Here is a 26573-nt window from a genome sequence, read left to right as displayed (position 1 = left end):
TCTGTAGAATAAGGGTCACTGTGCTCGCTCTGCTTAGATTCCAGGGCTGTGGTGAGTCCAGCTGATGGACACAGAAGCCCTCTGCAAGCTCTTATGGGCTGCCTGGAGGCCACTGGTAAGTCAGGTGGGCCAGGAGTGGACCAAGGACAGAGCTCTGGTGCCAAGCGCTAGTGACAATTCTGCAGGTGGAGGCCTGAGTCACCACCCGATGATGCTGTCTTCGGTCCTTGGCAACCTGAGTTTCCATCACAACAGAGAATGATCTGGATGAAAACCAACGCACATTGGCTGGGCACAGTGGCTCACATCTGTCATCCCAGGACTTTGGGAGGCTGAGGTGAGTGGATCACCTGAGGTCAGGAGTTCAAGGCCAGCCTGGCCAATATGGTGAAACCCCATCTCTACTAAAAATGCAAAAATTAACCAGGCGTGGTGGCGGGCGCCTGTAATCCCAGCTACTCGGGAGGCTGAGGCAGGAGAGATGTTTGAATCCGGGAGGCAGAGCTTGCAGTGAGCCGAGATCGCACTACTGCCCTCCAGGGTGACAGAGCGAGAGTCTGTTTCAAAAAAAAAGGAAAACCAAGCACATCATCTCTTAGGGGACACCCTGGTGGTTTGGGGTCAGGGACTGGGATGAAGTTGCAGAAGAAATGCAGTCACGTTCAGTGTTCAGGCTCCACCGCACACTATGTGGGTGATCCAGACAGGTTCCACAAGCTCTCTCAGCCTCAATTTTGCCCCCCTGGGAAATGGGGGTGATAATACTGCCTGCCTCATAGCGCTTTGTTGGGGACCAAATACACTGTGATGTGTAACATGTACAGCACACAGTATATGCTGTGTATTTATTAACACAATGAATATCCTGGCCATTGGAGTTCCCCTGGAACCAGGAAGGGTAGTGTGGGGGCTGATGGCCCGGGAACATGCCCACCTTTTTTTTTGAGACAGAGTCTCCCTGTGTCACCCAGGCTGGAGTGCAATAGCACAATCTCCGCTCACTGCAACCTCCACTTACCAGGTTCAAGCGATTCTCCTGCCTCAGCCTCCTGAGTAACTGGTATGACAGGCATGCACCACCAACCCTGGCTAATTTTTGTATTTTTAGTAGAGATGGAGTTTCACCAAGTTGGCCAGGCTGGTCTTGAACTCCTGACCTCAAGTGATCCACCCGCCTCGGCCTCTCAAAGCACTGGGGTTTTAGGCATGAGCCACTGCACCTGGCTGCCCAACTTCCTCCCCTTCCCTCGTCTTTTTTCTTTTCTTTAGTGGAGTCTTGCTCTGTTGTGTAGGCTGGAGTGCAGTGGCATGATCTTGGCTCACTGCAACCTCCACCTCCCGGGTTCAAGTGATTCACCTGCTTCAGTCTCCCAAGTAGCTGGGATTACAGGCGCCCACCACCACGTGTGGCTTTTTTTTTTTTTTCAGTAGAGGCAGGGTTTCACCATGTTGGCCAGGCTGGTCTTAAACTCCTGACCTCAGGTGATCTGCCCACCTCGGCCTCCCAAAGTGCTGGGATTACAGGTATGAGCCACCGCACCCCATCAGGTCACCCAACTTTCAACCTGGCCTGACCTTGGCCAAGGTGTTTAACTTCTCCAAGCCTCAGTTTTCCCTGTAGAACGGGGATGGTAATAGCATCTATCCCGTGAGGTTGTAGTGGCAACCAAAGTAGTCAATCATCCTAAAATACTTAGACACTCACGCCTGCAATTCCAGCACTTTGGGAGGCCAAGGCAGTAAGATCACTTGAGCCCAGGAGCTCAAGACAAGCCTGGGCAATATAGGGACACCCCTATCTCTGTTTTTTTTGTTTTTCTTTTTGAGACGGAGTCTTGCTCTGTCGCCCAGGCTGGAGCGCAGTGGCACGATCTCGGCTCACTGCAAGCTCCGCCTCCTGGGTTCACACCATTCTCCTGCCTCAGGCTCCTGAGTAGCTGGGACTACAGGTGCCCGCCACCACGCCCAATTAATTTTTTGTATTTTTAGTAGAGACAGGGTTTCACCATGTTAGCCAGGATGGTCTCAATCTCCTGACCTCGTGATCTGCCTGCCTCGGCCTCCCAAAGTGCTGGGATTACAGGCGTGAACCACCGCGCCTGGCTGGGACACCCCCATCTCTAAGAAAAATAAATTTTAGGCCGGGTGACAGGGTGAGACTCTGTCTCAAAAAGAAAGAAAAAGAAATTTTAAAAAATTAGCTGGGTGTAGTGGCACGCACCTTTGCTCCCAGCTACTTGGGAGAGGCTGAGGTGGGAGGATTGCTTGAGCCTAGGAAGCGGTGACCACAGTGAGCCATGATCACGCCACTGCACTCCAACCTAGGCAACAGAGCAAGACCCTGTCTCAGAAAAAATAAAAAAAAAAATTGGAATGGTGTCTGGGATGCAGTACCTGATCAGGAAGCATGAGTCGTTATTACCAGTCTGGGGAGCCCACAAGGCCTTCTGCTTCCCCAGGCACGAGATCTGCCTCGCCCAGCCCGAGGGCAGGATCTGCTTACTTCAAGAACTTGCCAACGGGCAGGCAGACTTAACCCAAAATAACTTTATTATCGTCTCCACTTTGATATAAAAGCATTCTCCAAATGGAGGGCAAATGCGGCAAGTCACGTGGGGTCTGGGCCCCCTGCACACCCTTCTGCTCCGAGGGATAAGCCCTGTGCCCACCCCAGTTGCCCACTGCCATGTCCTGCCAACCACCCCCCGCCCCCCCAACCAGGGCAAGCCACAGTGCAGTACAGAAGTGAAAGCCTGAGATTGACCAGACACGGTCACCACAGGGCCTCTTCCTGACCTTGGCTGTGGGGCGGGGGGTGCACATTACAGCTTCTTCTTGTCTCCAGGAAAGACTGAGTAACTGGGGGTCCCCCGGGGCTGGCACAGAGGCCCGGGCAGAGGCTGGGCTCGCCTGAGGTTGACGTGTAGCATTTCACTCTTCCTGAGTTTCGGGGTTCCACCTGATCAGCTGTCACTGCTGGGGATCAGTCCTTCCCAGTTCCAGAAGCCCCCTTCTCTGGACAGCTGAGGCCCATTGAGGCTCCTCCAACTAAAGCAACTGGAACTGCACCTTCAGCCGCAAGGCCTGGCCCCGTGGCCCTGGCTGCCCCTCTGGCTGGACACCCCAGGGTCCTGCCACGTTGCTCACCACCTCCAGCTGGTAGGTTCCAGGCCTCGGCCGCCTCCGCCCCAGCTGCAGGGAGCTGAAGCCACGGAGGTGACACATGCGGAAGAAACCTTGCTCATTTCCGCGGGCAATGACGTAGCGGACCCGGCCCTCCAGACCCTCCAGGGCCGGCCGGAGCTCCAGGATGCGCTTGGCCCGGCCCAGGTGTGAGAGGTTCAGACCCAAGGTCAGCAGGGCCTCGGAGTCAACGGTGGCCAGGCTCACCTGGGAAGAAAGGCCAGGTGTGTGGTCAGAGCCCACGATAATCCAGATGTGGAGTGGGTAGGGGGTCCTGGGATTGTGGCCAAAGAGGAGATTTTGGCCAGTCTCTAAAGTGAAGGAAAGAGCCATAAAAAGGAATGAAATCATGTCATTTGCAGCAATGTGGATGCAGCTGGAGGTCATTATCCTAAGCTAATTAATGGAGAAACAGAAGACCAAATACGGCGTGTTCTCAGTTATAAGTGGTAGCTAAAAATTACTTACCCGTAGACACAAAGATGGGAAGAACAGACAATAGGACTACTAGAGCAGGAAGAGAGGGAGGGAGACAAGGGTTGAAAAATGACCTATTGGGAGGCCAGGCGCCGTGGCTCACGCCTGTAATCCCAACACTTTGGGAGGCCGAGACGGGTGGACCACAAGGTCAGGAGTTCAAGACCAGCCTCACCAATATGATGAAGTCCTGTCTCTGCTAAAAATACAAAAATTAGCTGGGCGTAGTGGTGGGTGCCTGTAGTCCCAGCTACTTGGGAGGCTGAGGCAGGAGAATCGCTTGAACTCGGGAGGTGGAGGTTGCAATGAGCTGAGATCATGCTACTGCACTCCAGCCTGGGGGACAGAGCAAGACTGTCTCAAAATAATAATAATAATAAATAAATAAAAGGAAAACTACCTATTGGGAACTATGTTCACTGCTTGGATGAGGGATCAGCAGAAGCCCAAAGCTCCTCATCATCCAATATACCCATCTATTAATAACAAACCTGTACCCTCTGAATCTAAAACGAAAAACAGGCTGGGCACAGGGGCTCATGCCTATAATTCCAGCACTTTGGGAGGCTGTGGCAGGAGCTGAGGCCAGGATTTCTTTGTTTCTTTCTTTTCTTTTCTTTTTTTTTTTTTTTTTTTTTGAGATGGAATCCCGCTCTGTTGCCCAGGCTGGAGTGCAATGACACAATCTCAGCTCACTACAACCTCTGCCTCCCAGGTTCAAGTGATTCTCCTGCCTCAGCCTCCCAAGTAGCTGAGATCACAGGTGCCTGCCATTGCGCCTGGCTAATTTTTATATTTTTAGTAGAGACGGGGTTTCGCTATGTTGGCCAGGCTGGTCTCAAACTCCTGGCCTCAAGTGATCCCCTCACCTCGGCCTTCCAAAGTGCTGGGATTGCAGGCATGAGCCACCATGCCCAGCCAAGGCTAGGATTTCAAGGACAGAAGGCAACATAGTGAGACCTCATCCACCCACAAAAAGTGAAAATATTAGTGCTGGTGTGCATCTGTAGTCCCAGCTACTTGGGAGGCTGAGGCAGGAGGTCCCGGGAGTTCGAAGCGGCAGTGAGCTGTGATCACACCTCTGCACTCCAGCCTGGGTAACAGACTGAGACCCTGTCTCAAAAATATATACATATGTTTATTAGGCGCCACTGAATTCCTGGCAATCTTTGAGGCGCTGGGGATTCAGCAATGAGCAGATAAAACTCCTTCCCCTCAGGGAGTTTACCTTCTAGTAAAGCAAAGCAGATAGTAAACAAATACATGGAAAATGTAAAAGTGACAAGATGTGCTATGAAAAACCATGAAGTTGGCTGAGGGCCAAGGTGGACAGATCGCTTGAGCCCAGGAGTTTGAGACCAGCCTGAGTAACATGGTGAAACGCTGTCTCTATTAAAAATGCAAAAAATTAGCCAGGTGTGGTGTTGCATGCCTGTAGTCCCAGCTACTGGGGAGGCTGACATGGGAGGATCCCTTGAGCTCAGGAGTTCAAGCTGCAGTGAGCTATGATTGCACTGCTGCATTCTAGCCTGGGTGACACAGTGAGAGCAGGCTCCCCGAAAAAAAAGAAATTGATTTTTAAAATAAATAAATAGGCTGGGCACGGTGGCTTACGCCTGTAATCCCAGCACTTTGGGAGGCTGAGGTGGGCGGATCACGAGGTCAGGAGATCGAGACCATCCTGGCTAACATGGTGAAACCCCGTCTCTACTAAAAATACACACAAAAAAATTAGCCAGGCAAAGTGGTGGGCGCCTGTAGTCCCAGCTACTCAGGAGGATGAGGCAGGAAAATGGTGTGAACCTGGGAGGCGGAGCTTGCAGTGAGAGGAGATCACACCACTGTACTCCAGCCTGGGTGACAGAGCAAGACTGCATCTCAAAAAAAAAAAAAAAAAAAAAAAAAAAAATCAATAAATAGGGTGGGCACAGTGACTCATGCCTTTACTTCCAGCACTTTGGGAAGCTGAGGTGGGTGGATCACTTGAGCCCAGGAGTTTGAGACCAGCCTGGGCAACACAGTGAACCCTATCTCTACAAAAAACACAAAAATGAGCTGGGCAGGCGTGGTGGTGCACGTGCCTGTGGTCTCAGCTACTTGAGGGATTGAGGTGGGAGGATCGCTTGAGCCCAGGAGTTCAAGGCTGCAGTGAGCTATGATTGCGCCACTGCATTCCAGCCGGGGTGACAGAGTGACACCTTGTCTCAAAAAAAAAAAAAAAAAAAAAAAGAGAAAAAAAAGGAATAAAAAATAAAGTGGAGGAAAATACTGCTTCTCTTAGCATCTCAAGTCTGGTTCTTCATCTGCAAGGCCAGTGGTCAGCTGGATCTGTAGACTCAGTGGCATAAGGCTGAGGCTGCTTCTGAGAGAGGCAGGGAGACAGCCACTGTTACACACTACAGATCCCTGGTCTCAGCTAAGGGACCTTGCTCAGACCCCTGCCAGCCTGGGCCAAGGGAATCAAAGATTTGCTCTCAGAGACCCAGCAGCCAGGGGATTATTCAGATGACTTTGGGACCCAGAGCCCTAAGGTCACTCAGAAGTGTCTTGGGATGGCTGGTGTTAGGAACAAGGGCCTTCCCGCAGAAGCCAGCCCCTAAAAGAATGCCAGAGCTGACAGTGAAAGAAACGGGATGCCAAGCAGGGCCAGAGAGGAGAGCGTAAAGGACCAGACAGAAGAGCCACCTGATAGCTTCCGCTGTGCTTCCTGCATCTGGCTCTCTTTGAGAGCCCCCTGTGTGCCAATGACAAACCCTTCTTTATTTAAGCTCCTCTGAAGTGCCTTCCTGGTCTTGGCAGCTGGACAGGGCCCTGAATAAGACAGCGAGCCTCAATGGCAGGCTACCCCAGGGCTGGGTGACGTATCCAATCCCACAGAAAGTCATCTGTGTTTTCTTTGCCTTTGTTTTGGGGAGCACTGTGTTGGTTTGGCCTCATTTACATGCTGATGGAGTGTTTTGCTGTTGCATTCAAGTGAAAGTTATTCCTGTTCCCCAGCCTCTCAATTCCGGAGATCTCAGGCCTTCTTCCCACGGAATGTTGTTAAGACTTATGCTCTTACCGACACCTGCTGGCAGTCAGTAGGTATTGCAGGCAAAGGCACAACGGCCCTATTTTTGAGACAGGGTCTCAGTCTGTCACCCAGGCTGGAGTGCGGAGGTGTGATCACAGCTCACTGCCGCTTTGAACTCCTGGGTTCAAGTAACCTTCCCGCCTCAGCCTCCCAAGTAGCTGGGACTACAGGCACATGCCACCACAGCTGGCTAATATTTTTACTTTTTGTAGGTAGAGGGGGTCTCACTATGTTACCCAGGCTGGTCTCAAAATCCTGGCCTTGGTTGGGCACGGTGGCTCACACCTGTAATCCTAGCAGTTTGGAAGGCTGACGTGAGCTGATCACTTGAGGCCAGGAGTTTGAGACCAGCCTGGCCAACATGGTGAAACCCCATCTCTACTAAAAATATAAAAATTAGCCCTTCTCAGTCTTGATCTGCTTGTGCCCTGGGACCCTGACAACCACTCCACTCACTCTTATTGAGTACCAAGGGGTGCCAATACAGTAGTAAATCCTACAGACACAGTTCTGCCCTTATGAAGTCTACAGAAAATACCAGTAACTATGGGATAATATATACATCCACAGTTTTTCCCAGCAAGGGGGAAAAAATAACTAGAGGGGAAAAGGGCCTTTCAGTAATACAAAGTAATACACTCACATTTTATCTAATATAGAAAGCCTCTCAAGCCCAATAACCGTATCCCATTTCTCACTTTGTTTTTCCCCGTAGCACTTATCATGTATCATATTTGTCATGTGTTATAAAATATATGTTTTACATGTTGATTTCTTGTGTGTCTCCCTTTTAGAATATCAGTCTCACGAGGGCAGGTGTTTTTGTTGTTGTTTTTGTTCGCTGTTGCTCCATTACAGTGCCCAGCGGCGGTATTCAGTAAAATCCATGGAGTGAAGAAGCTTCGTCCTAAATGTCTGCAGTGGGGGTGAGCTTGGGGTAATGGTTTCCATGCTCAATGATAATTGTTTGGGAAACAATGTAAAGTGGTGGCTTCGGAAGGCAGAGGGGCCCAGGATGGCTGGCCATGGATGCCAAGGCTGCTTGTAAAGAGAAGTCCATGTGCCATAGCCATGGAATCTCTGAACCTCCATGTTCAAGTTCTGTAACTTGGGCATGTGCCCTAACCTCTCTGAGCCTCAGTTCCTCCATCTGTAAATTTGGGATAATAGTGGCATCTAGACCGGGTGCAGTGGCTCACGTCTGTAATCCCAGCACTTTGGGAGGCTGAGGTGGGCAGATCACCTGAGATCAGGAGTTCAAGACCAGCCTGACCAACATGGAGAAACCCCGTTTCTACTAAAAATACAAAATTAGCTGGGCGTGGTGGTGCACACCTGTAATCCCAGCTACTCGGGAGGCTGAAGCAGGAGAATCGCCTGAACCCGAAAGGCAGAGATTGCGGTCAGCTGAGATTGCGCCATTGCACTTCAACCTAGGCAACAAGAGCAAGACTTCGTCTCAAAAAATAAAAAATAAATTAAAAAAATAGTGGCATCTACACCTCCCAGCGTTGTCATAAACATTGAGAGGCTGTGAACACAGAGCACTTGGAGTGATACCTGCATACAGCAGGTGTTGAATACATTTTTGGCTTTCAGATCCCTTGGGTGATGGCTGCAGGACTGACCCGTAGTCAGGGACTCTTCAGTTGAGGGGCAAGCAGCTGGCAGCTGTGGCAAAACTGCCCTCTCTACACACCTTGATGGGGTGGCCCGAGGAGGGCAGGAGGGACGGAGGCATAGGCCTGCCCTACGGCTACCGAGTGGTGTGTTGAAGATCCCTGAGATTCCTAGAGACAAGGCAGGTTCAGGAACTCCAGGAGCACCTCAGGCACAAGAGCGGTACAGGGCAGATGCTGAGTGGGTATAGGTTGGGGTCCTGAGGCTCCTAAGGGGAGCCTTTGCTGGGGTCCCCAGAGAAAAGACTCGCCTCCCCAAGGCTCAGACAGGGAAGGGGCTTGGGCTTAACTTGGACTAAGGGTTTGTGAGAACAGCCCAGAGGAATGCACAGAGGAGCTGAGATGGGCAGAGCTGTGGCACAGAGGCCACTTAGGGCCCCATTGGAACTAAATCCCAAAAGGGTCCCAAGGGAGGGCTTCACCAACTAGGAGGTGAGGAGGTGACAGATTCCAGGGTGCAGGCAGGGTTGGAGGGGCCCGGGTATGTCCCCACATCCAAGTGCCTTTATAAACGGGACCCAGAGAGAGCGTCACAGCCCGGCCAGGATCTGTTTGGAAGATGCCTGACTTGTCACCAGGAGTGAGGTAGAGTGCTGAGGAGATGTGTCCCCCAGAGACCCCCCCAAGAAAAATCCTAGGGCTGAGAAAGCACGAGAAGATCCCAAGCCAGCACATGACATGGGGAACCTGCTGGGATGTGGAGCCTGGTGCTCCTTCTTGGGAGGCTGACATGACTAAGTCGGGTCCACAGCCTCTTTCCTACACTCACCCGTTCCCTGGCCACCCCCGCCCAGTGCAGCACCCATTTCACCTGGTGGTCCCTGTGGGCACTGCGTCGTGGCCGGTCCCGGGCAGAGAGGCCGTTGATCTTGCATTCGTAGCAGGCTTCAGTCGAGAGCAGCTCCTCTTTGTCCGGGGCGTCCTGGGGTCCGGGGCTGAAGCCCAGGCCAAAGACACAGTGCCTGCAACAGGATGAGCAGGGTGGGGGATTTCAGAGGTAGGCTCATGGGACCTCCCCAGCCACCTCGCTCCACCCGCATACTCTTTTCTGAGTCATGCTGCAGATGCCCACGCACACATGTGCCTCTAAGCATGTGCTGGTGTGACTCCGTGTGCATGAGTGTGTGTGCACCACATAAGGGTGTGCATGTGAGTCCCTTGGTTCACCTGGGCATAGGTGTGAACACAGGAGTGAGAGGGCAGGCACAGGCTGGGATGGACAAATGGACATTAGCATACCCGGGGCGTGCGCGTGTGTCAACCTGTGTGTTCACATGGGGAATATCTCATGTGGGCACATGTGTGGTTGTAGGAATGTGTGAATCTCCCTGAGTGTGCCCGGGGCGGGGGGTGTGTATAATGTGAGCACTCATAGACAGCTGATGCGTGCCTCCTCACCTGTGCAAACCAGGATGTAGCAATGGCACAGTGCCCCCAGGGATGCGGGCATGCATGAGCCTGAGTGCACACTTGGACATGCACACGCACACACACACACGTGTGCATGCTGGGATCTGTAAATGCACGAGGGTGCCCATGTATACTGGTACGGGTGTGTGCCATGTGGACAACTGCATGTTAGTGGTGTGAGCCTGTGTGTGCACAGATACAGGTGCCACTGTAACTCTGTGTGTCCAGGACTCTGTGCATATGTGGGTAAATGCCTGCATGCATGGGCAGAAGGAGCTCTTCTGGTAAATTCTTGGCATGCACAAAGCCCCGTGTGTGTGCGTGTGTATGTGTGTGTGGTTGCATGCACATGCATGGATGCTTGCAGGGCATGGAGTCTGTTCACCCCACTCCAGCCTCTCACCCTTGCCCAGCCCGGAAGAAGCCTTGAGGACAGCCACACAGGAAGCCACCGGGAGTGTTGGCACAGCTGTAGCTACAGGGGCCACGCCGTCCGGCGCACTCATCCACATCCTGGCAGCCCCCAAGGGTCTGATCAAAGTCAAAGCCAGAGGGGCAGACGCAGCGGAAGCCACCAAGAGTGTTGCGACAGGAGGCGCTCCCGCAGGTCGGGGGCGACAGGGCACACTCATTCTCATCTGTGGGAGGAAAGGAGGAGGAGAGGGAGGACACAGAGGTGGGGCAGGGCAGCCTTCTCACCCCCAGAGCCCTCCACCTGAAATGCTCTCTGTTCAGAGCCCAAGTCCAATGTCAAAGCCTCCAGCAACCTGGCAGTGAGCCCTGAGACTAGATCGGCCCCATAGCCCCGCTGCCCCAAACCCTGTGGTTCTCCTTCACTGCATCTCTCAACACTTCCCCTAAACCCCAAAGTGTAGGATGATCTAGAACAAGCTTTCTCACCCTCAGTGCTATGGACATTTGGGGCCGGATCTTTCTCTAGGGAGGAGCCGTCCTTGCACTGTGGGACGATGAGCAGTACCCCTGGCCTCCACCCGCTTGATGCCAGGAAAATCCATTTGCCTCCAATTGTCTGTTTAGAGCTGGGAGTTTCACTCTGTTGCTCAGGCTGGAGTGCAGTGGTGCAACCATAGTGCACTGTAGCCTTGACCTCCTGGGCTCAAGGGATCCTCCTGCCTCAGCCTCCCAAGTAGCTGGGACTACAGGTGTGCACCAATATGCCTGACTAATCTTTTAACTTTTTGTAGAGATGGGGGTCTTTCTATGTTGCCTAGGCTGGTCTTGAACTCCTGGCCTCAAACGATCCTCCTACCTCAATATCCCACAAGAGTGAACTACCACGCTGGATCCCAGTTGTGATGATCAAAAATGTCTCCCAGACACTTCAAAATGTACTATAGGGGATGAAATGGTCCTCTGTTGAGAACCTAGTTAGGGGTCTAATTTATTCCTGTTTCCTTTGCTGGACTGAACAACTCAAGGCAGAAATGGTTTTTCAGCTCACTTCTGCATCTGAGCTCAGGGCCTAGTGAAAGGCAGGTCCTTGGCAAACAGCTGGGGAAAGAATGAATGAGTCAGTACAGAGAGGAGGAGACAAGTTGAGGAAGAGTTGCCAGCAAAGGCCAATGGTCTGTGGGATCCCCAAGATCCCCAGCGGACAAGCACCTTGCCTCGGGGGGCAGGGTCATGTGGTATGGGAAGCCCGAGAACTTAGCTAAAGACCCACCATGAGAGACAAAAGGAGAGGGCAGAGAAGGCAGTGCCTGTGAGGCAGTGGGAGAGCGGGGACAGCCACATCACCAAGGCCACAGGAGAGTGTGTCCAGGAGGGGCAGACTGTGGTGCCCAGAGTAGTGGAGGTAGAGGATGGAGGCCAAGGAGAGGTCTCAAGAGAGAGCAAGTGGGCCCGAAAATGGTAGAGGGTGAAAGCTGCACTGTAGTGGAGGAATGAAAAGAGCAGTGAAACGGGCTGCCAGGAGGTCCTGGAGCAGCCAGAAGAAGGGGGAAGGTTGCAGGGCAGAAGGCTAGCTCCCCAAATAAAGGGCCTCTGCAACAGCTATGACAATGATATAGCATTCACACCTCCATCGCCCCTTGCAGCATCCATAGCAGACATCAGTAATCACACTCATGGCAGACATCACTAATCAATCACAGCACTCTTTCCCTGTGATCACAGAATTGCAGACTTCAGGTCTCAGAATCTTTCTCAACTGAGTCCTCCAGGCCACCATGCCCTAAGGAATGAACTCAGACACTTTTCCATGCTTATTCTGCTGCACCTTGACTCCCCAGCAGTGGGGAACTCACTACCTTCTGGGCTAGCCTGTTCAATCTTTATATAATTGAGCTTGTCACAACATCTTGCAGGGTAGTGTCTGTTAGTCGCCTGCTCTGAGCAGATTCTGGTGGGGGCCCCAGCTTCTTCCCAGCCCCTTCCACTCACCCACACACTGGGCCCACTGGGAGTGCTGGGTGAAACCCTGGGGGCAGCCGCAGCGGTAGCCCCCTAGCTGGTTCTGACAGCCGTGCTGGCAGCGGTGGGGTCCATCACATTCATTCACATCTGAGACAGAGAGAGGGAGAGAGGGTTTACCAGACGGCTCTCAGGACCAACACCCCCAAACACTAGACCCCAGCCAAAGCTGGGCTGTACCTTCACAGCCATGGCCTGAGCTGTCCAGGGTGAAGCCTTGGTGGCATTCACAGCGGAAGCTGCCAGGGGTGTTGTGGCAGTGCCCACGGGCACCACACGGGCCAGGCTGGGCTGAGCACTCATCATTGTCTGCAGAAGAGAGAGATCGGGCAGGGTTGCTTGCTGGTTAAGGAACTCGTGTCAGGTGACACAATGCCAGTCCCACCACTGTGTGGCTTCAGGCAAGTTGCTCACCCTCTCTGTGCCTATTTCCCACGCTGTGAAATGAGATCTGTAACAGTTCCTGACTCACAGAATAGACGCCAATCTTTGAGATCCTGCACATAAAGAATCTCATCTCCACCGCCTTGAAGCTGTGTGTCCTTGGGCAACTTACCTACCTTCTCTGTGCCTCGATGTCCTCAGCTGTAACATGGAGATGATAATGTCTACCTCACTGCATTTTTGTGTGTGTGCGAGAGAGAATTAAATTAACCTAATCTTGTAAAAGACTTAGGGCAGTGCCTGGTAAAAGAGTAAAAGATAAACAAAGCCTCTTTTCCTTCTCCCATGGAAAAATGACATTGGGTTGCCTGTTGAGTTTTGTTCTCATGGAAACCTGACAATAATGTGAGGTCAGCTGGTGCCATGGACTGAATGTTTGTATCTCTCCAAAATCCTATGTTGAAGCCCCAACCCCCAGTGGGATGGTATTTGGAGATTAGGTCTTGGGGAGGTGATCAGGGTTAGAGAAGGTCATCAGGGTAGGGCTTTTATGATGAGAATAGTGCCCTTATAAGAAGAGACACCAGAAAGCTTGCTCTGTCTCTGCCAAGTGAGGATACAGCAAGAAGGCGGCTGTCTGCAAACCAAGAAGAGAGCCCTCACAGAACCAACCAGGCTGCCACCTTGATCTTGAACTGCCCGGCCTCCAGAATTGAAAAAAAATAAATCTCTGTAGTTTAAGCCACCCAGTGTATGGGTTGTCCGTCTCTCTCTCTCTCTCTCTCTCTCTGTGTGTGTGTGTGTGTGTGTGTGTGTGTAAGCTATTGTTTTACACTGAATAGTCTGTGAACATCTTTCTATGTCTTTAAATAGTCTTATTATTCTTGGGGGCTGGTTACAGTGGCTCATGCCTGTAATCCCAGTACTTTGGGAGGCCTAGGGAGTGGATCACCTGAAGTCAGGAGTTCAAGACCAGCCTGGCCAACGTGGTGAAACCCCATCTCTACTAAAAATACACAAAAAATTTAGCCAGGTGTGGTGGTACACGCCTGTAGTCTCAGCTACTAGGGAGGCTGAGGCAGGAGAATCGCTTGAACCCGGGAGGTGGAGGTTGCGATGAGCTGAGATTGTGCCACTGAACTCCAGTCTGGGTGACTGACAGAGAGAGATTTCATCTCGAATATATATATATACACACACATATATATTTTTTCTTACTATTCTTATTTGCATAATTTTAAATGGCCACCACATCTTCACTTGGTGTGCATTTGCTCTGCTTCATTTAACCAACTGTTAATTTTCTTTTTTTTTAGATAGGATCTCATTCTGTCTCCTGGGCTGGAGTGAAGGGGCACAATCTCAGCTCACTGCAACCTCCACCTCCCAGGCTCCAGTGATCCTCCCACCTCAGCCTCCTGGGTAGCTAGGACTACAGGTGCACAAGACTATGCCTGGCTAATTTTTGTATTTCTCGTGGGGACTACATTGTCCACTATGTGCCCCAGGCTGGTCTCAAACTCCTGGGCTCAAGAGATCCTCCCGCCTCAGCCTCCCAAAGTGCTGGGATTACAGGTGCAAACCACTGCACCCAGCCCAGTTTTTGGATTTGATTTTGCTAAATCCTACACTTGCAGTCTATGGTATTTTGTTATGGCAACCTGAGCTGACTAAAATGGCCAGGTTGCTATGATGGTAGGAGGGCATTGGGTACAATGGCCAGAGAGCATTGCTACAAAGGTAGGAGCCCATGACTGGTATATTGCATTTGAACTGGGATTTTGGGGAATGAACAACAAATTCCTGGTGGAAAACCTTGCTTTTGGCTTCCTTGAGTACAGAGATTCTTGACTCCAAGCATATATCTGTGGAGATGTAGAGTCTCTCTCGGGGCCAGGCACAGTGGCTCATGCATGTAATCCCAACATTTTGGGAGGCCAAGGTGGGCGGATCACCTCAGGCTGGGAGTTCGAGACCAGCCTGGCCAACATAGTGAAACCCCGTCTCTACTAAAAATACAAAAATTAGCTGGATGTAGTGCTGCATGCCTGTAATCCCAGCTACTCAGGAGGCTGAGGTGGGAGAATTGTTTGAACACAGGAGGCGGAGGTTGCAGTGAGCCACGATCACACCACTGCACTCCAGCCTGGGTGACAGAGTAAGACTCTGTCTCAAAAAAACAGAAACAAACAAACAAAAATTGAATATCTCTTGGGAACAACAGACATGGGAACATGAAGCTTCTAAGTAGGAGTGGCTCCTGCAGCTGCCTGAACTGTCACTTGAGGGGCCACAGAGAATAGGTCTACACTCTGGCCAGAAAGAAATGTCTGGCACAGCCAGACACTGTGGCTCATGCCTGCAATCCCAGTACTTTGAAAGGCTGAGGTGAGCAGATTGCTTGAGCCCAGGAGTTTAAGACCAGCCCGGGCAACATGGCAAAACCCTGTCTCTACAAAAAATACAAAAATCTGCCGGGCATGGTGGTGCACACCTATAGTCCTAGCTACTTGGGAGGCTGAGGCAGGAGGATCGCTTGAACCTGGGAGGTGAGATTGCAGTGAGCTGAGATTGCACCATTGCAATCTCCAGCCTGGGCAACAGAGCAAGACTCCATCTCAAAAATTAAAAACAGAAAGGTCCGCCACCACCAATTTCTTTCCCTTACATCTAGCAAAGCAAACCAAGCGTCAGGCTGGCCTACTGCGGTCATGTAGTTTGCTCTTCTATTAATAGTTTAGTCATCAGCAAATGGGAACACCCTGGGACAAAATCCAAGCCATTGTCTGTTGTATCAATAAAGTTTTATTGGCACACAGACACGGTCTTTCATTTATGTATCTCTCCGGTTGCTTTGATGCTACCACGGCAGAGTCCAATCATAGTGACAGAGACCATCTCAATTATAAAGCTGAAAATATTTACTTCTCTTGAGCCCTTTACAGAAAAGGTTTGTTGACTTTTTTTTTTTTTTTTTTTTTTTGAGGTGGAGTCTCGCTCTGTCGCCCAGGCTGGAGTGCAGTGGCCGGATCTCAGCTCACTGCAAGCTCCGCATCCCGGGTTCACGCCATTCTCCTGCCTCAGCCTCCCGAGTAGCTGGGACTACAGGCACCCACCACCACTCCCGGCTAATTTTTTGTATTTTTTAGTAGAGATGGGGTTTCACGGTGTTAGCCAGGATGGTTTCGATCTCCTGACCTTGTGATCCGCCCGTCTCGGCCTCCCAAAGTGCTAGGGTTACAGGCTTGAGCCACCGCACCTGGCCAGGTTTGTTGACTTTTGATCAAGTTGAGCCTCACACCACTACCTGCCTGGCTGAGAATTTAAACTCTTTTCTAGTGAGAGTCATGTGTGAGCTTGCTCCATGGATGGTACCCATGTGATGCATGGCCCTGGTCCATGCAGCTGCTCACACATCCAGTGAAAACTTTACTGTTTTTTTTGTTTGTTTGTTTGTTTTTAATAGAGATGGGATCTCACTATGTTGCCCAGGCTGGTCTCAAACTCCTGAGCTGAAGCAATCCTCCTGCCTCAGCCTCCCAAAATGCTGGGATCACAGGTGTGAGCTGAAAACTTTACTGTTGCAGAAAAAGTGAAATGCATCTTGTTTCAAGAGTCTTTGTTCAAATGTTCTCTCTCTCTCTCTCGCTCTCTCTTTTTTTTTTTTTTTTTCGAGAAAGAGTCTTGCTCTGTCTCCTAGGTTGGACTGCAGTGGCATGAACATTGCTAACTGCAGCCTCAACTTCCTGGGTTCAAGAGATCCTCCCACCTCAACCTCCTGAGTAGCTAAGACTACAGTCAGGTGTCACCACCTCTAGCTAATTTTGTATTTTTTGTAGAGATGGAGTCTTGCCATGTTGCCTGGGCTGGTCTCGAACTCCTGGCCCTAAGCCATTCTCCCAAAGTGCTGGGATTACAGGTATGAGCCACAATGCCCAGCCAAATGTTCTCTTTTGGTGACACTTCACCTGATCCCTCTCTTAAAACTGAAGCCCTGGGCCGGGCGCGGTGGCTCAAGCCTGTAATCCCAGCACTTTGGGAGGCCGAGACGGGCGGATCACGAGGTCAGGAGTTCGAGACCATCCTGGCTAACACGGTGAAACCCCGTCTCTACTAAAAAATACAAAAAACTAGCCGGGCGAGGTGGCGGGCGCCTGTAGTCCCGGCTACTCGGGAGGCTGAGGCAGGAGAATGGCGTAAAAACCCGGGAGGCGGAGCTTGCAGTGAGCTGAGATCCGGCCACTGCACTCCAGCCTGGGCGACAGAGCGAGACTCTGTTTCAAAAACAAAAAACAAAAACAAAACACAACCGAAGCCCTCTCTGGAGGCTGAGGTGGGAGGATCACTTGACACCAGGAGTTTTAGGCTTCAGTGTGCTATGATCACATTTGTGAATAGCCACTGTACTCAAGCCCGGGCAACAGAGTCGTGAAGAGACTCCATCTCTAAGAAACAAAAAACAAAAACAAAAACAAAATCCAGGTGTGGTGAGCCTGTAGTCCCAAGTACTAGGGAAGCTGCAGTGGGAGGATTGCTTGAGCCCAGGAATTTGAGGTTTCAGTGCACTGTGATCATATCACGTATTCCAGCTTGGGTGACAGAGCAAGACTCCATTTCTATAACAAACTAACGAACAAACAACACAACACAACCAAAACCCAACAACAACAAATCTCTCCCTGCCTCCCAAAACAACCCTGTGGTCCTCTCCTTCTTTCCTGAACCCCTGCTTTTATTTTTTCTTTCTTTCATGACACGCATCACCTTTGAGCACACTATTCTGTTAATTTTTTGTTTGTTTGTTTTTGAGACAGAGTCTTGCTGTGTCCCCCAGGCTGGAGTGCAGTGGCACAATCTTGACTCTCTGCAACCTCCACCTCCCAGGTTCAAGTGATTCTCTTGCCTCAGCCTCCTGAGTAGTTGGGATTACAGGCGCCACCACCACGCCCAGCTAATTTTTGTATTTTTAGTAGAGACAGGGTTTTGTCATGTTGGCCAGGCTAGTCTTGAATTTCTGGCCTCAAGTGATCTGCCAGCCTCAGCCTCCCAAAGTGATGGGGTTACAGGCATGAGCTACCACCCCCAGCCACACCATTCTGTTAGTTTCTTGTTATGTCTGCTTCTAGTCTGATTCTGTGCCAGAAGGAAAGTTCCATGACGAAAGAGTCTTGCCTCTTATGTTTGTTGCTGTACCCCCAGGGTCTATAACAGGGCCCGACAAACCATTTCTGTTTCTGTAATAGGCTCTGTCCCAAGACTCTTCTCTGCCAATATAGTGCAAAAGCAGCCACAGGTGATTGTAAGCAAGTGGGCTTGGCTGTGTGTCAATAAAACTTTATTAACAAAAGCAAGCAGGGGGCCAGGCTTGGCTGGCAGGCTGGAGTTTGCCACCCTTTGGTCTGGAGCACTGCCTGGTACACAGTAGGTGCTGTCTGGGCAGATTAGTTGGAGCATGAATGGCGCCACCCTTGACTAGGCTCTGCCTTTGGGGAAGATTGGGTTCCCTGGGAGCCACAAGACACTAAGAAACAATGATGGTAGCAGATGCTCTTGTGACTTTAGCTGTGGAACTGATTTCCTCTTGGGACTATGTGAGACCTGGGATTTCAGGAGCGCTCTGGGGAGGCTCTGGGAGGGAGACCCAGCAGGCACTTGTCAGGGGGAAGGCAAGGTGCCATGAACCAAGGCCAGAGGGCCTCTCTCCTCCCAAAGGAGAGGAAGGAGGTTCTAGATGCCTCCAGGAAGCAAGCACTGAGGAAGTAAGGACTTTGTTCTGATCACCCCCACGTTCCCAATGTCCAGTACATGTTGGGTGCTTTTTTTTTTTTTTTTTTTTTTGAGACAGAGTTTCGCTCTTGTTGCCCAGGCTGGAGTGCAGTGGCGTGATCTTGGCTCACCACAACCTCTGCCTCCTGGGTTCAAGCGATTCTCCTGCCTCAGCCTCTCGAGTAGGTGGGATTACAGGCACCTGCCACCATTCCAGGCTATTTTTTTTGTATTTTTAGTAGAGATGGGGTTTCACCATATTGGCCAGGCTGGTCTTGAACTCCTGACCTCAGGTGATCCGCCCGCCTCAGCTTTCCAAAGTGCTGGGATTACAGGCAAGAGCCACTGTGCCCGGCCAACTTGATATTTTCTTGGTGAGCAAAATAACTAAGGCTGGGGTTGTGCATCACCTCCCGGTGAGGGGCAAGGGTCACTCACCGAAGCAGGCCTGGTGGCGCTGGGTGAAGCCGGGTGGACAGCGGCAGGAGAAGGCGCCCACAGTGTTGACACAGAGGAACTGACAGTTGTGCTGCCGGGAGGTGCATTCGTCCAGGTCTGCAGCACAGATAGTTCAGCGGGCTCAGGGCAGGGCCCAGTCGGGGGTTAGGGGCTTCCCAGGGGCTGCCCTTGCCACTTCCAGGCAGAGGGATGACAAGAGAAAGATCCCGGAGATGGTGCTTGACTCCATGCAGATGGGAGGGGGTGAGATTGCAGGGGACAGGAGCAGGACCCTAGAGTGCATGCAGTGGCGGGAGTGGGGGAGAGTTGAAAGGACATCACCTTTGCAGGTCCTGCCATCCTCCTCCAGCAGGTAGCCTCGGGGACAGCTGCATAGGAAGCTGCCCTTCGTGTTTTTGCAGAGGAAGGTACACGGCTTGGGGACCTGGCTGCACTCGTCCACATCTAGGGAAGGACAGTGGGGTGTGGTGGGGCGGGGTTAGACAGACATTCCCTGGGGGTGTTCAGGGACTGGGGTCTCCACCCAGACCTGGACCATCCGGAATCTGTGGACTTACATAGGAATTAACACTTTTTCTGCAAAAAGCCAGATGGTAAACACATTTGGTTTTGCAGGCCACATCGTCTCGGACACAACTACTCCATGTGGCCTTTGTACCAGCAAAGCAGCCACTGAGGGTAAGCAGACAAATGTGTATGGCTGTGTGCTAATAAAACTTTATTGACAAGAACAATTGGAGGGCCAGATTTGACCCTCAGGCTGGGGTTTGCCTCCTGCTGACTTAGATGTACACTTGCTACAAAACGTAACTGAAAAATCTCAGGATGTGCAAAATAAAAGAAACAACAGCAGGAAAGTGGCCCAAATGGGATGGGGGTGGGAGAAGGAAAGGATGCTCCCTCCCTCCCTTCCTTCCTTCCTTCCTCTCTTTCTTTCTTGAGACGGACTCTTGCTGCATCACCCAGGCTGGAATGCAATGGTGCAATCTCGGCTCACTGCAACCTCCACGTCCCATGTTCAAACAATTCTCCTGCCTCAGCCTCCCAAGCAGCTGGCATTACTGGCACATACTACCACACCTGGCTAATTTTTTTCTTTTTCTTTCTTTTTTTTAGTAGAGATGGTTTCACAATGTTGGTCAGGCTGGTCTCAAATTCCTGGCCTCAAGTGATCCTCCTGCCTCAGCCTCCCAAAATGTGCTGGGATTACAGGCATGAGCCACCTCACCTGGCGTTCTTTCCCTTCCTTCCTCTCTTTTCTTTCTTTCTTTTTTCTTTTCTTTCTTTCTCTCTCTTTTCTTTCTCCTTTTTCTTTCTTTCTTCCTTTCTTTCTTCCTTCCTTCCTTTCTTTTCTTTCTTTCTTCTTTTCTTCCTTTCTTCCTTTCTCTTTCTTTTCTTTCTTTCTTTCTTGACAGAGTCTCACTCTGTGGCCCAGGCTACCGTGCAGTGGCATGATCTCAGCTCACTACAACCTCTACTTCCCGGGTTCAAACGATTCCCCTGCCTCAGCCTCCCAAGTAGCTGGGATTATAGGCGTGCAGAAGCATGTGCAGCTAATTTTTGTATTTTTAGTACAGATGGGGTTTCACTATCTTGGCCAGGCTGGTCTTGAAATACTGGCTTCAAATGATGTGCGCACCTTGACCTCCCAAAGTGCTGGGATTATAAGCATGAGCTACCATGTGTGGCCGGTTTTTTGTTTTTTTTTTTTTTTTTTTTTTGAGACAGAGTCTTGCTGTGTCGCCCAGGCTGGAGAGCACTGGCATGATCTCAGCTCACTGCAACCTCCACCCCTCCAGGTTTAAACAATTCTCTGCCTCAGCCTCCGAAGTAGCTGGGATTATGGGTTTACCGGCGCGTGCCACCACGCCTGGCCATTTTTTTTCATTTTCAGTACAGACGGAGTTTCACCATCTTGGCCAGGCTGGTCCTGAACTCCTGGCCTCGTGATCCACCCGCCTCGGCCTCCCAAAGTGCTGGGATCACAAGCCAACACGCCCAGCCTTCTTTTTCATTTTTTAAGAGACAAGGTCTCACTCTCACCCAGGTTGGACTGCAGTGACGCAATCACAGCTCACGGAAGCCTCAGACTCCTGAGCTCAAGCAGCCTCCCCAAGTAGCTGGGGCTACAGGCGCATGTTGGACTACAGGCCACCATTCCTGGCTAATTATTTTTAGTGATGGGATCTTGCTATGTTGCCCGGGCTGGTCTGAAACTCCTGGCCTCAAGTGATCCTCCCACCTCGATCTCCCAAAATACTGGGATTACAGTGGCGGGCCATCGCACCTGGCCCTCAGTTGTCTGTATGGTTCGGGCACCACTTTATAAATGAAACCCTAACATTGCAAACTGCGAAGTCTCAGGGAAGTTGTGGTCAGGGGCTGTGCAGAAGGTGGCCGGGCTGGGCCAAGGGTGCAGGTGCAGAGGGCTGGGCTCACCCAGGCAGGTGGTAGCAGTAGCATCTGGTGTGTACCCGGCCTGACAGTGGCAGCGGAAGGAGCCAAGGCTGTTGATGCACTCTCCATGGGCACACAGGTGAGCAAGCATACGGCATTCATCTACATCTGGGGAAAAGCAGGGTGCAAATGGGGCTGGCTGGCCACCTTGGGCCATCGAGGCATGTCTCCTCTCTGGCCGCAGCCATCTCCTCGGAGCAAAGTCCAGCCTGCCTTCCACACCCGCCACTGCACCCCAGCTCATGTGGACCCCATCCTCAGGCTGCGGATGACACCTGAGCCCGCAGGACAAGCCCATGAAGCTTCCCAGGGAGGGGGACACACACCCACCTCCCCCGGCCTCAACAGCGACACCTCCTCAGTGCACCAACGTGCACAACAGAGACACACAGTGCATGCAACATGACACAACAACCACACACCCGACGCTCCTGCAGAAACATGGGAACATACACCCACACTCAGGGACTCCCGCATCTCCCCGCAGACACACCCCCAGAAAGCCATTTCCTCCCCAGTCCTATTGATGTCACTGCTGGTCACACAGATAACCCATCTCACTCTCAGTGACACACTCAGTGAGACACGCTGATGTCCCCACACTGGCTCACGCGCACTCACACACCTGCCCTTGTACACTCACCCAAGCCCACAACACACAGGCCGCCTCCCAAAGTGCTGGGATTACAAGCATGAGCCACTGTGCCCGGCCTATTTTGTTTTTGTTTTTGGAGACAAAGTCTCGCTCTGTCGCCCAGGCTGGAGTGCGGTAGCACTATCTTAGCTCATTGCAGCCCCAACTTCCTGGGCTTAAGCTTAAGCAATCCTCCAGCTTCAGCCTCCCAAAGTGCTGGGATGACAGGTATGCCACTGGGAGGCAGAGGTTGCAGTGAGCTGAGATTGCACCACCGTACTCCAGCCTGGGTAACAAAGCAAGACTCTGTCTCAGAACACACACACACACACACACACACACTGACTCACACACACACACTCACTGACTCACACACACACACACACTGACACACACACACACTGACTCTCACACACACACACACACACACACACACACACACATTGACTCACACACCTGCTCCCTCAACCCCCCGAGTTCTTCCACGCATATGGAGCACATGTACTGGTTCTCATATCTGCTAGCACAAAGATACACACACACACATACATGCACACAGAGTGGCTCACACATTCTAGCACCTGCTGCAGTACAGACGTATGACCCTGAGCAAATTCCCCCGCTTCTTGCCTCCCTGAGGGTCCTGAGGGCATGGGCACCCACCTCGACCCTCAGCGGTGTAGCCTGAGCCGTGGGGGCACAGCTTCCTGTAGGCGGAGGTGCCAGGCAGGGGACAGAGCTCGCAGCGGGGCCCCCAGCCCCGACCACCCCCACAGCAGCACTCGGCCCTGGTGACAGCCTCGCTGCTGCTGGACAGAGCCTGGCACATAGCCTGCAGCACCTCGGCAAAGCAGGGCCCCTGCCGGATGTCTGCGGAGAACAACAGGAAAGCCAAGGGTCACTCCAGGAGGCTGGTTTGGGGGCAAAGACTGATCTTACTTTGGGGCAAGCTGTTCTTTGGGGATGTTGGGAATAGGGGTATCCAGGAGGGAGCTAGATACACAGGACAGATGGCTGGGGTTAGTTCCCAGGAAGTGGGAGATCTGGGGAAGGTTGGTTCCAGGGTGTGGTACCAGTGAGGTTGGAGGAGGTGTGGAGAAGGCCTCTCACTCTTCCAGGATTTAACAGAAGGGACAGAGGGAAGAGGGACAGCAGGGGGGGGCACTGGACGTGTGTGTCCAGATTAGCTCAGCAACCCCCTGGGTTGCCCCCCAGTGCCCCAGGCCCCTTGGGGAGCTCCCAGGCAGTGGGAGGGACAGGCAGTGGGGGGACAGGCAGCGGGAGGGACAGGCAGTGGGAAGGACAGGCGGTGGGAGGGACAGGCGGTGGGAGGGACAGGCGGTGGGAGGGACAGGCGGTGGGAGGGACAGGCGGTGGGAGGGACAGGCGGTGGGAGGGACAGGCGGTGGGAGGGACAGGCAGTGAGAGGGACAGGCAGTGGGGGAGACAGGCAGTAGGAGGGACAGGCAGTGGGAGGAACAGGCAGTGGGAGGGACAGGCAGTGGGAGGGACAGGCAGTAGAGGAGACAGGCAGTGGGAGGGACTGACAGTGGGAGGCACAGGCAGTGGGGGGAACAGGCAGTAGGGGGGACAGGCAGTGGGGGGGGCAGGCAGTGGGAGGGCCAGGTAGTGGGGGTGGACAGGCAGTGGGAGGGACAGGCAGTGAGGGGGACAGGCAGTGGGAGGGCAAGGTAGTGGGAGGGACAGGAAATGGGGGACAGGCAGTGGAGAGACAGGCAGTGGGAGAGACAGGCAGTGGGAGGGACAGGCAGTGGGATGGACAGGCAGTGGGGGGGCAGGCAGTGGGTGCCACGTGGTAGGTGGGGGCATCCACTGTGCATGGCCAGCCACACTCACCATGGCACTCAGTACGGGTGGGGCTGGGCTGGAAGCCCTCATCACAGTCGCATCGGAAGCTGCCCTCGGTGTTGACGCAGCGGCCATTGACACAGAGGTCAGGCTGAGCGCGGCATTCATCGTCATCTGAGATGGGAGGGATGAGGCAGACCAGGGTGTGGGGTAGGCCACAGGCAACCTGCCTCTTCCACAGCCCCAGAGGGTCCCTTTGGGTCTGCCCAGGCCCTCTTGCTTATTTTTATTTTAATTTAATTTTATTAATTTATTTTTATTTGTATTATTTTCTATTTTGAGACAGTCTCACTCTGTCACCCAGGTTGGAACGCAATGGCACGATCTCAGGTCACTGCAACCTTCGCCTCCTGGGTTCAAGCAATTCTCCTGCCTCAGTTTCCCAAGTAGCTGGGATTACAGATGCCCGCCACCTTGCCCAGCTAAGTTTTAAAAATTTATTATTTTTTTTAATTTTTAGTAGAGATGGGGTTTTGTCATGTTGGCCAGCCTGGTCTTAAACTCCTGATCTCAGGTGATCTACCCGCCTTGGTTTCCCAAAGTGCTAGGATTACAGGCGTGAGCCACTGTGCCAGGCCTTATTTTTACTTTTATTGTTTTTGGAGATGGGGTCTCGCTCTGTTGCCCAGGCTGGAGTGCAGTGGCACTGTCCTAACTCATTGCAACCTCAAATTCCTGGGCTCAAGCGATCCTCTCGCCTCAGCCTCCCAAAGTGCTGGGATGACAGTTATGAGCCACTGTGCCTTGTCCGACCCTCTTGCTTCCACAAAGGGTTCCCTGCACCCCTGAAGCTCCAGTACCCCCATACCTGTGCAGCCCTCCCCGGAGCCAGGCAGGGGCCGCATGCCTGGGGGACAGACGCACACGAAGGTACCGATGAGGTTCTTGCACTCCATGCCCCGCGCGTGGCAGTCCTGCTGACCATCTGCACACTCGTCCACATCTTCGGATGACCAGGGACAGATGGTCAGCCAAGGCCAGGCACCCCATGGCTGTGGGGACCTGGATTCCACCCTATGTCAGCCCTGGTGGGACCTGAGTAAATTCCCTGCAGGCCCTGTCAGGTGTCCATCCCTCCTAGGAAGGGAGCCCCCGGCTCCTGCCCAGCCCCAGCTTCCAAGAAGCTAAGGGAATCAGGAATTGTCCCACAAAGCTTGCATCCCCTGCCCACGTCAGGGTCTGTGAGTCTGCTCCTGGCCCCTGGAACACTGACCCTGAAACAGCCCCAGAGACATTGAGTCCCAGACCAGGGTCTCCCACCCTTGACACTATGAAATTTGGGATAGGAAAGTTCTGTGTGGTGGGTAGCTGTTCTGTGTGCATTGCAGGATTCTTCTTCTTCTTTTTTTTTTTTTTTGAGACGGAGTTTTGTTCTTGTCGTCCAGGCTGGAGTGCAGTGGCATGATCTCAGCTCACTGCAACCTCCGACTCCCAGGTTCAAGTGATTCTCCTGTCTCTCAGCCTCCCAAGTAGCTGGGATTACAAGCGTGTGCCACCACACCCAGCTGATTTTGTATTTTCAGTAGAGACAGGGTTTCACCATGTTAGTCAGGCCTACCTCGACACATGGCCCCATCCTCCCGCAGGGTGTAGCCGGCTGGGCAGGTGCACAGGTAGGAGCCCTCGGTATTGTGGCAGCGGAAGGCACAGAGCAGCGGGTTCAGGGAGCATTCGTCGATGTCTGGGGAGGCCAGTGGAGGTGCCAGCTGTGGGGGGGCTGTGGGTAGGACCTCCACTCCCTCCCCCAGGCATCTCCGTCACACGGCCCAGGTCCTGGGCAAGCAGAGTCGTACCCTCACAGGTCATCATGGGGCCAGGCTCAAAGCCGTCAGCACAGGCACATTCGAAGCCTCCGATGACGTTGGTGCATGTGCCCTGCCCACAGGGGTGGCCGACAGAGCACTCGTCTGTGTCTGGGTGGGAGTAAGGGGGTGGTCAATGCCTGTAGAGGGTCCCCCATCCTCAATAGCATCCCATCTGCCTGCCTGTTGACCACCACAGTTCGGATGGAGCCAGATCGAATGCACGTCTAGTCTGGCTATGGGGCAGGCAAGTGGTATGTGTTTAGTGAATGAATGAGTGAATGTGTGAGCAAGTGGGCAGGTGAAGGAATGCATGAGTGAGCAAGGGAGTGAGTGAATGAACAATAAGTGAATGAATGAACCAGTGAATGAAGGAGTGATTAAACCAGTAACTGAAACGGAGGCAAGAGGGTCTCTTGAGTCCAGGAGTTCGAACAGATCCTGGGTAACATAGCAAAACTTCATCTCTATAAAACATATAAATGAATAAGTGAATGAACGGTTAAATGAATAAGGGAATGAGTGAGTAAAGGGGTCAATGAGTGGGTGAATTAGTGAGTGAGTGAATGGAGGAATCAGCAAGGAAGTGAATGAATGAACAAGGGGGCAAATGAGGAAACGAATGAGTGAATAGGTGAGTGAAAGCATGAATGAATGAACAAAGGAACGAGTGAGTAAGTGAATAAATGAGTGATTGGATGGGTGAATGAGCAAGGAGACAAATGAAGGAATGAATGAATGAGTGAACAAATAAGCAAATGAATAAACGAGGGAGCAAACGAGTGAATGAGTGAATGAATGAGTGAGTGAATGAATGAGCCAGTGACTAAATGAGGTGTGAATGAATGAGGGAGTGATTGAATGAACAAGTGAATGAATAAACAAGTGAAGAAATGAGTGAGCAAAGGAGTGAATGAGTGAGTGAATTAGCAAGTGAATAAGTGAGG

At 52.2% G+C, this 26573-nt stretch overlaps 1 protein-coding gene across 1 annotated transcript in view; it reads right to left on the bottom strand.

Moving 5' to 3' along the window:
• Positions 1–2532: 2532 nt before the first annotated feature.
• The window catches only part of FBN3 (fibrillin 3), an 86407-nt gene continuing 62366 nt past the window's right edge, over positions 2533–26573 (bottom strand). The window contains 13 exon segments of the mRNA XM_031660007.1: positions 2533–3390; positions 9224–9374; positions 10226–10460; positions 12226–12345; positions 12436–12564; positions 18844–18960; positions 19186–19308; positions 21304–21429; positions 22619–22825; positions 23813–23938; positions 24633–24767; positions 25383–25505; positions 25618–25737. Coding sequence (XP_031515867.1) covers positions 3049–3390; positions 9224–9374; positions 10226–10460; positions 12226–12345; positions 12436–12564; positions 18844–18960; positions 19186–19308; positions 21304–21429; positions 22619–22825; positions 23813–23938; positions 24633–24767; positions 25383–25505; positions 25618–25737 — 2054 coding nt within the window. The 3' untranslated portion in view covers positions 2533–3048.

Source organism: Papio anubis, chromosome 20 (assembly GCF_008728515.1).
Source record: "Papio anubis isolate 15944 chromosome 20, Panubis1.0, whole genome shotgun sequence".
NCBI classification, from domain to species: domain Eukaryota; kingdom Metazoa; phylum Chordata; class Mammalia; order Primates; family Cercopithecidae; genus Papio; species Papio anubis.
This window is presented reverse-complemented; position numbering and strand designations above follow the sequence as displayed.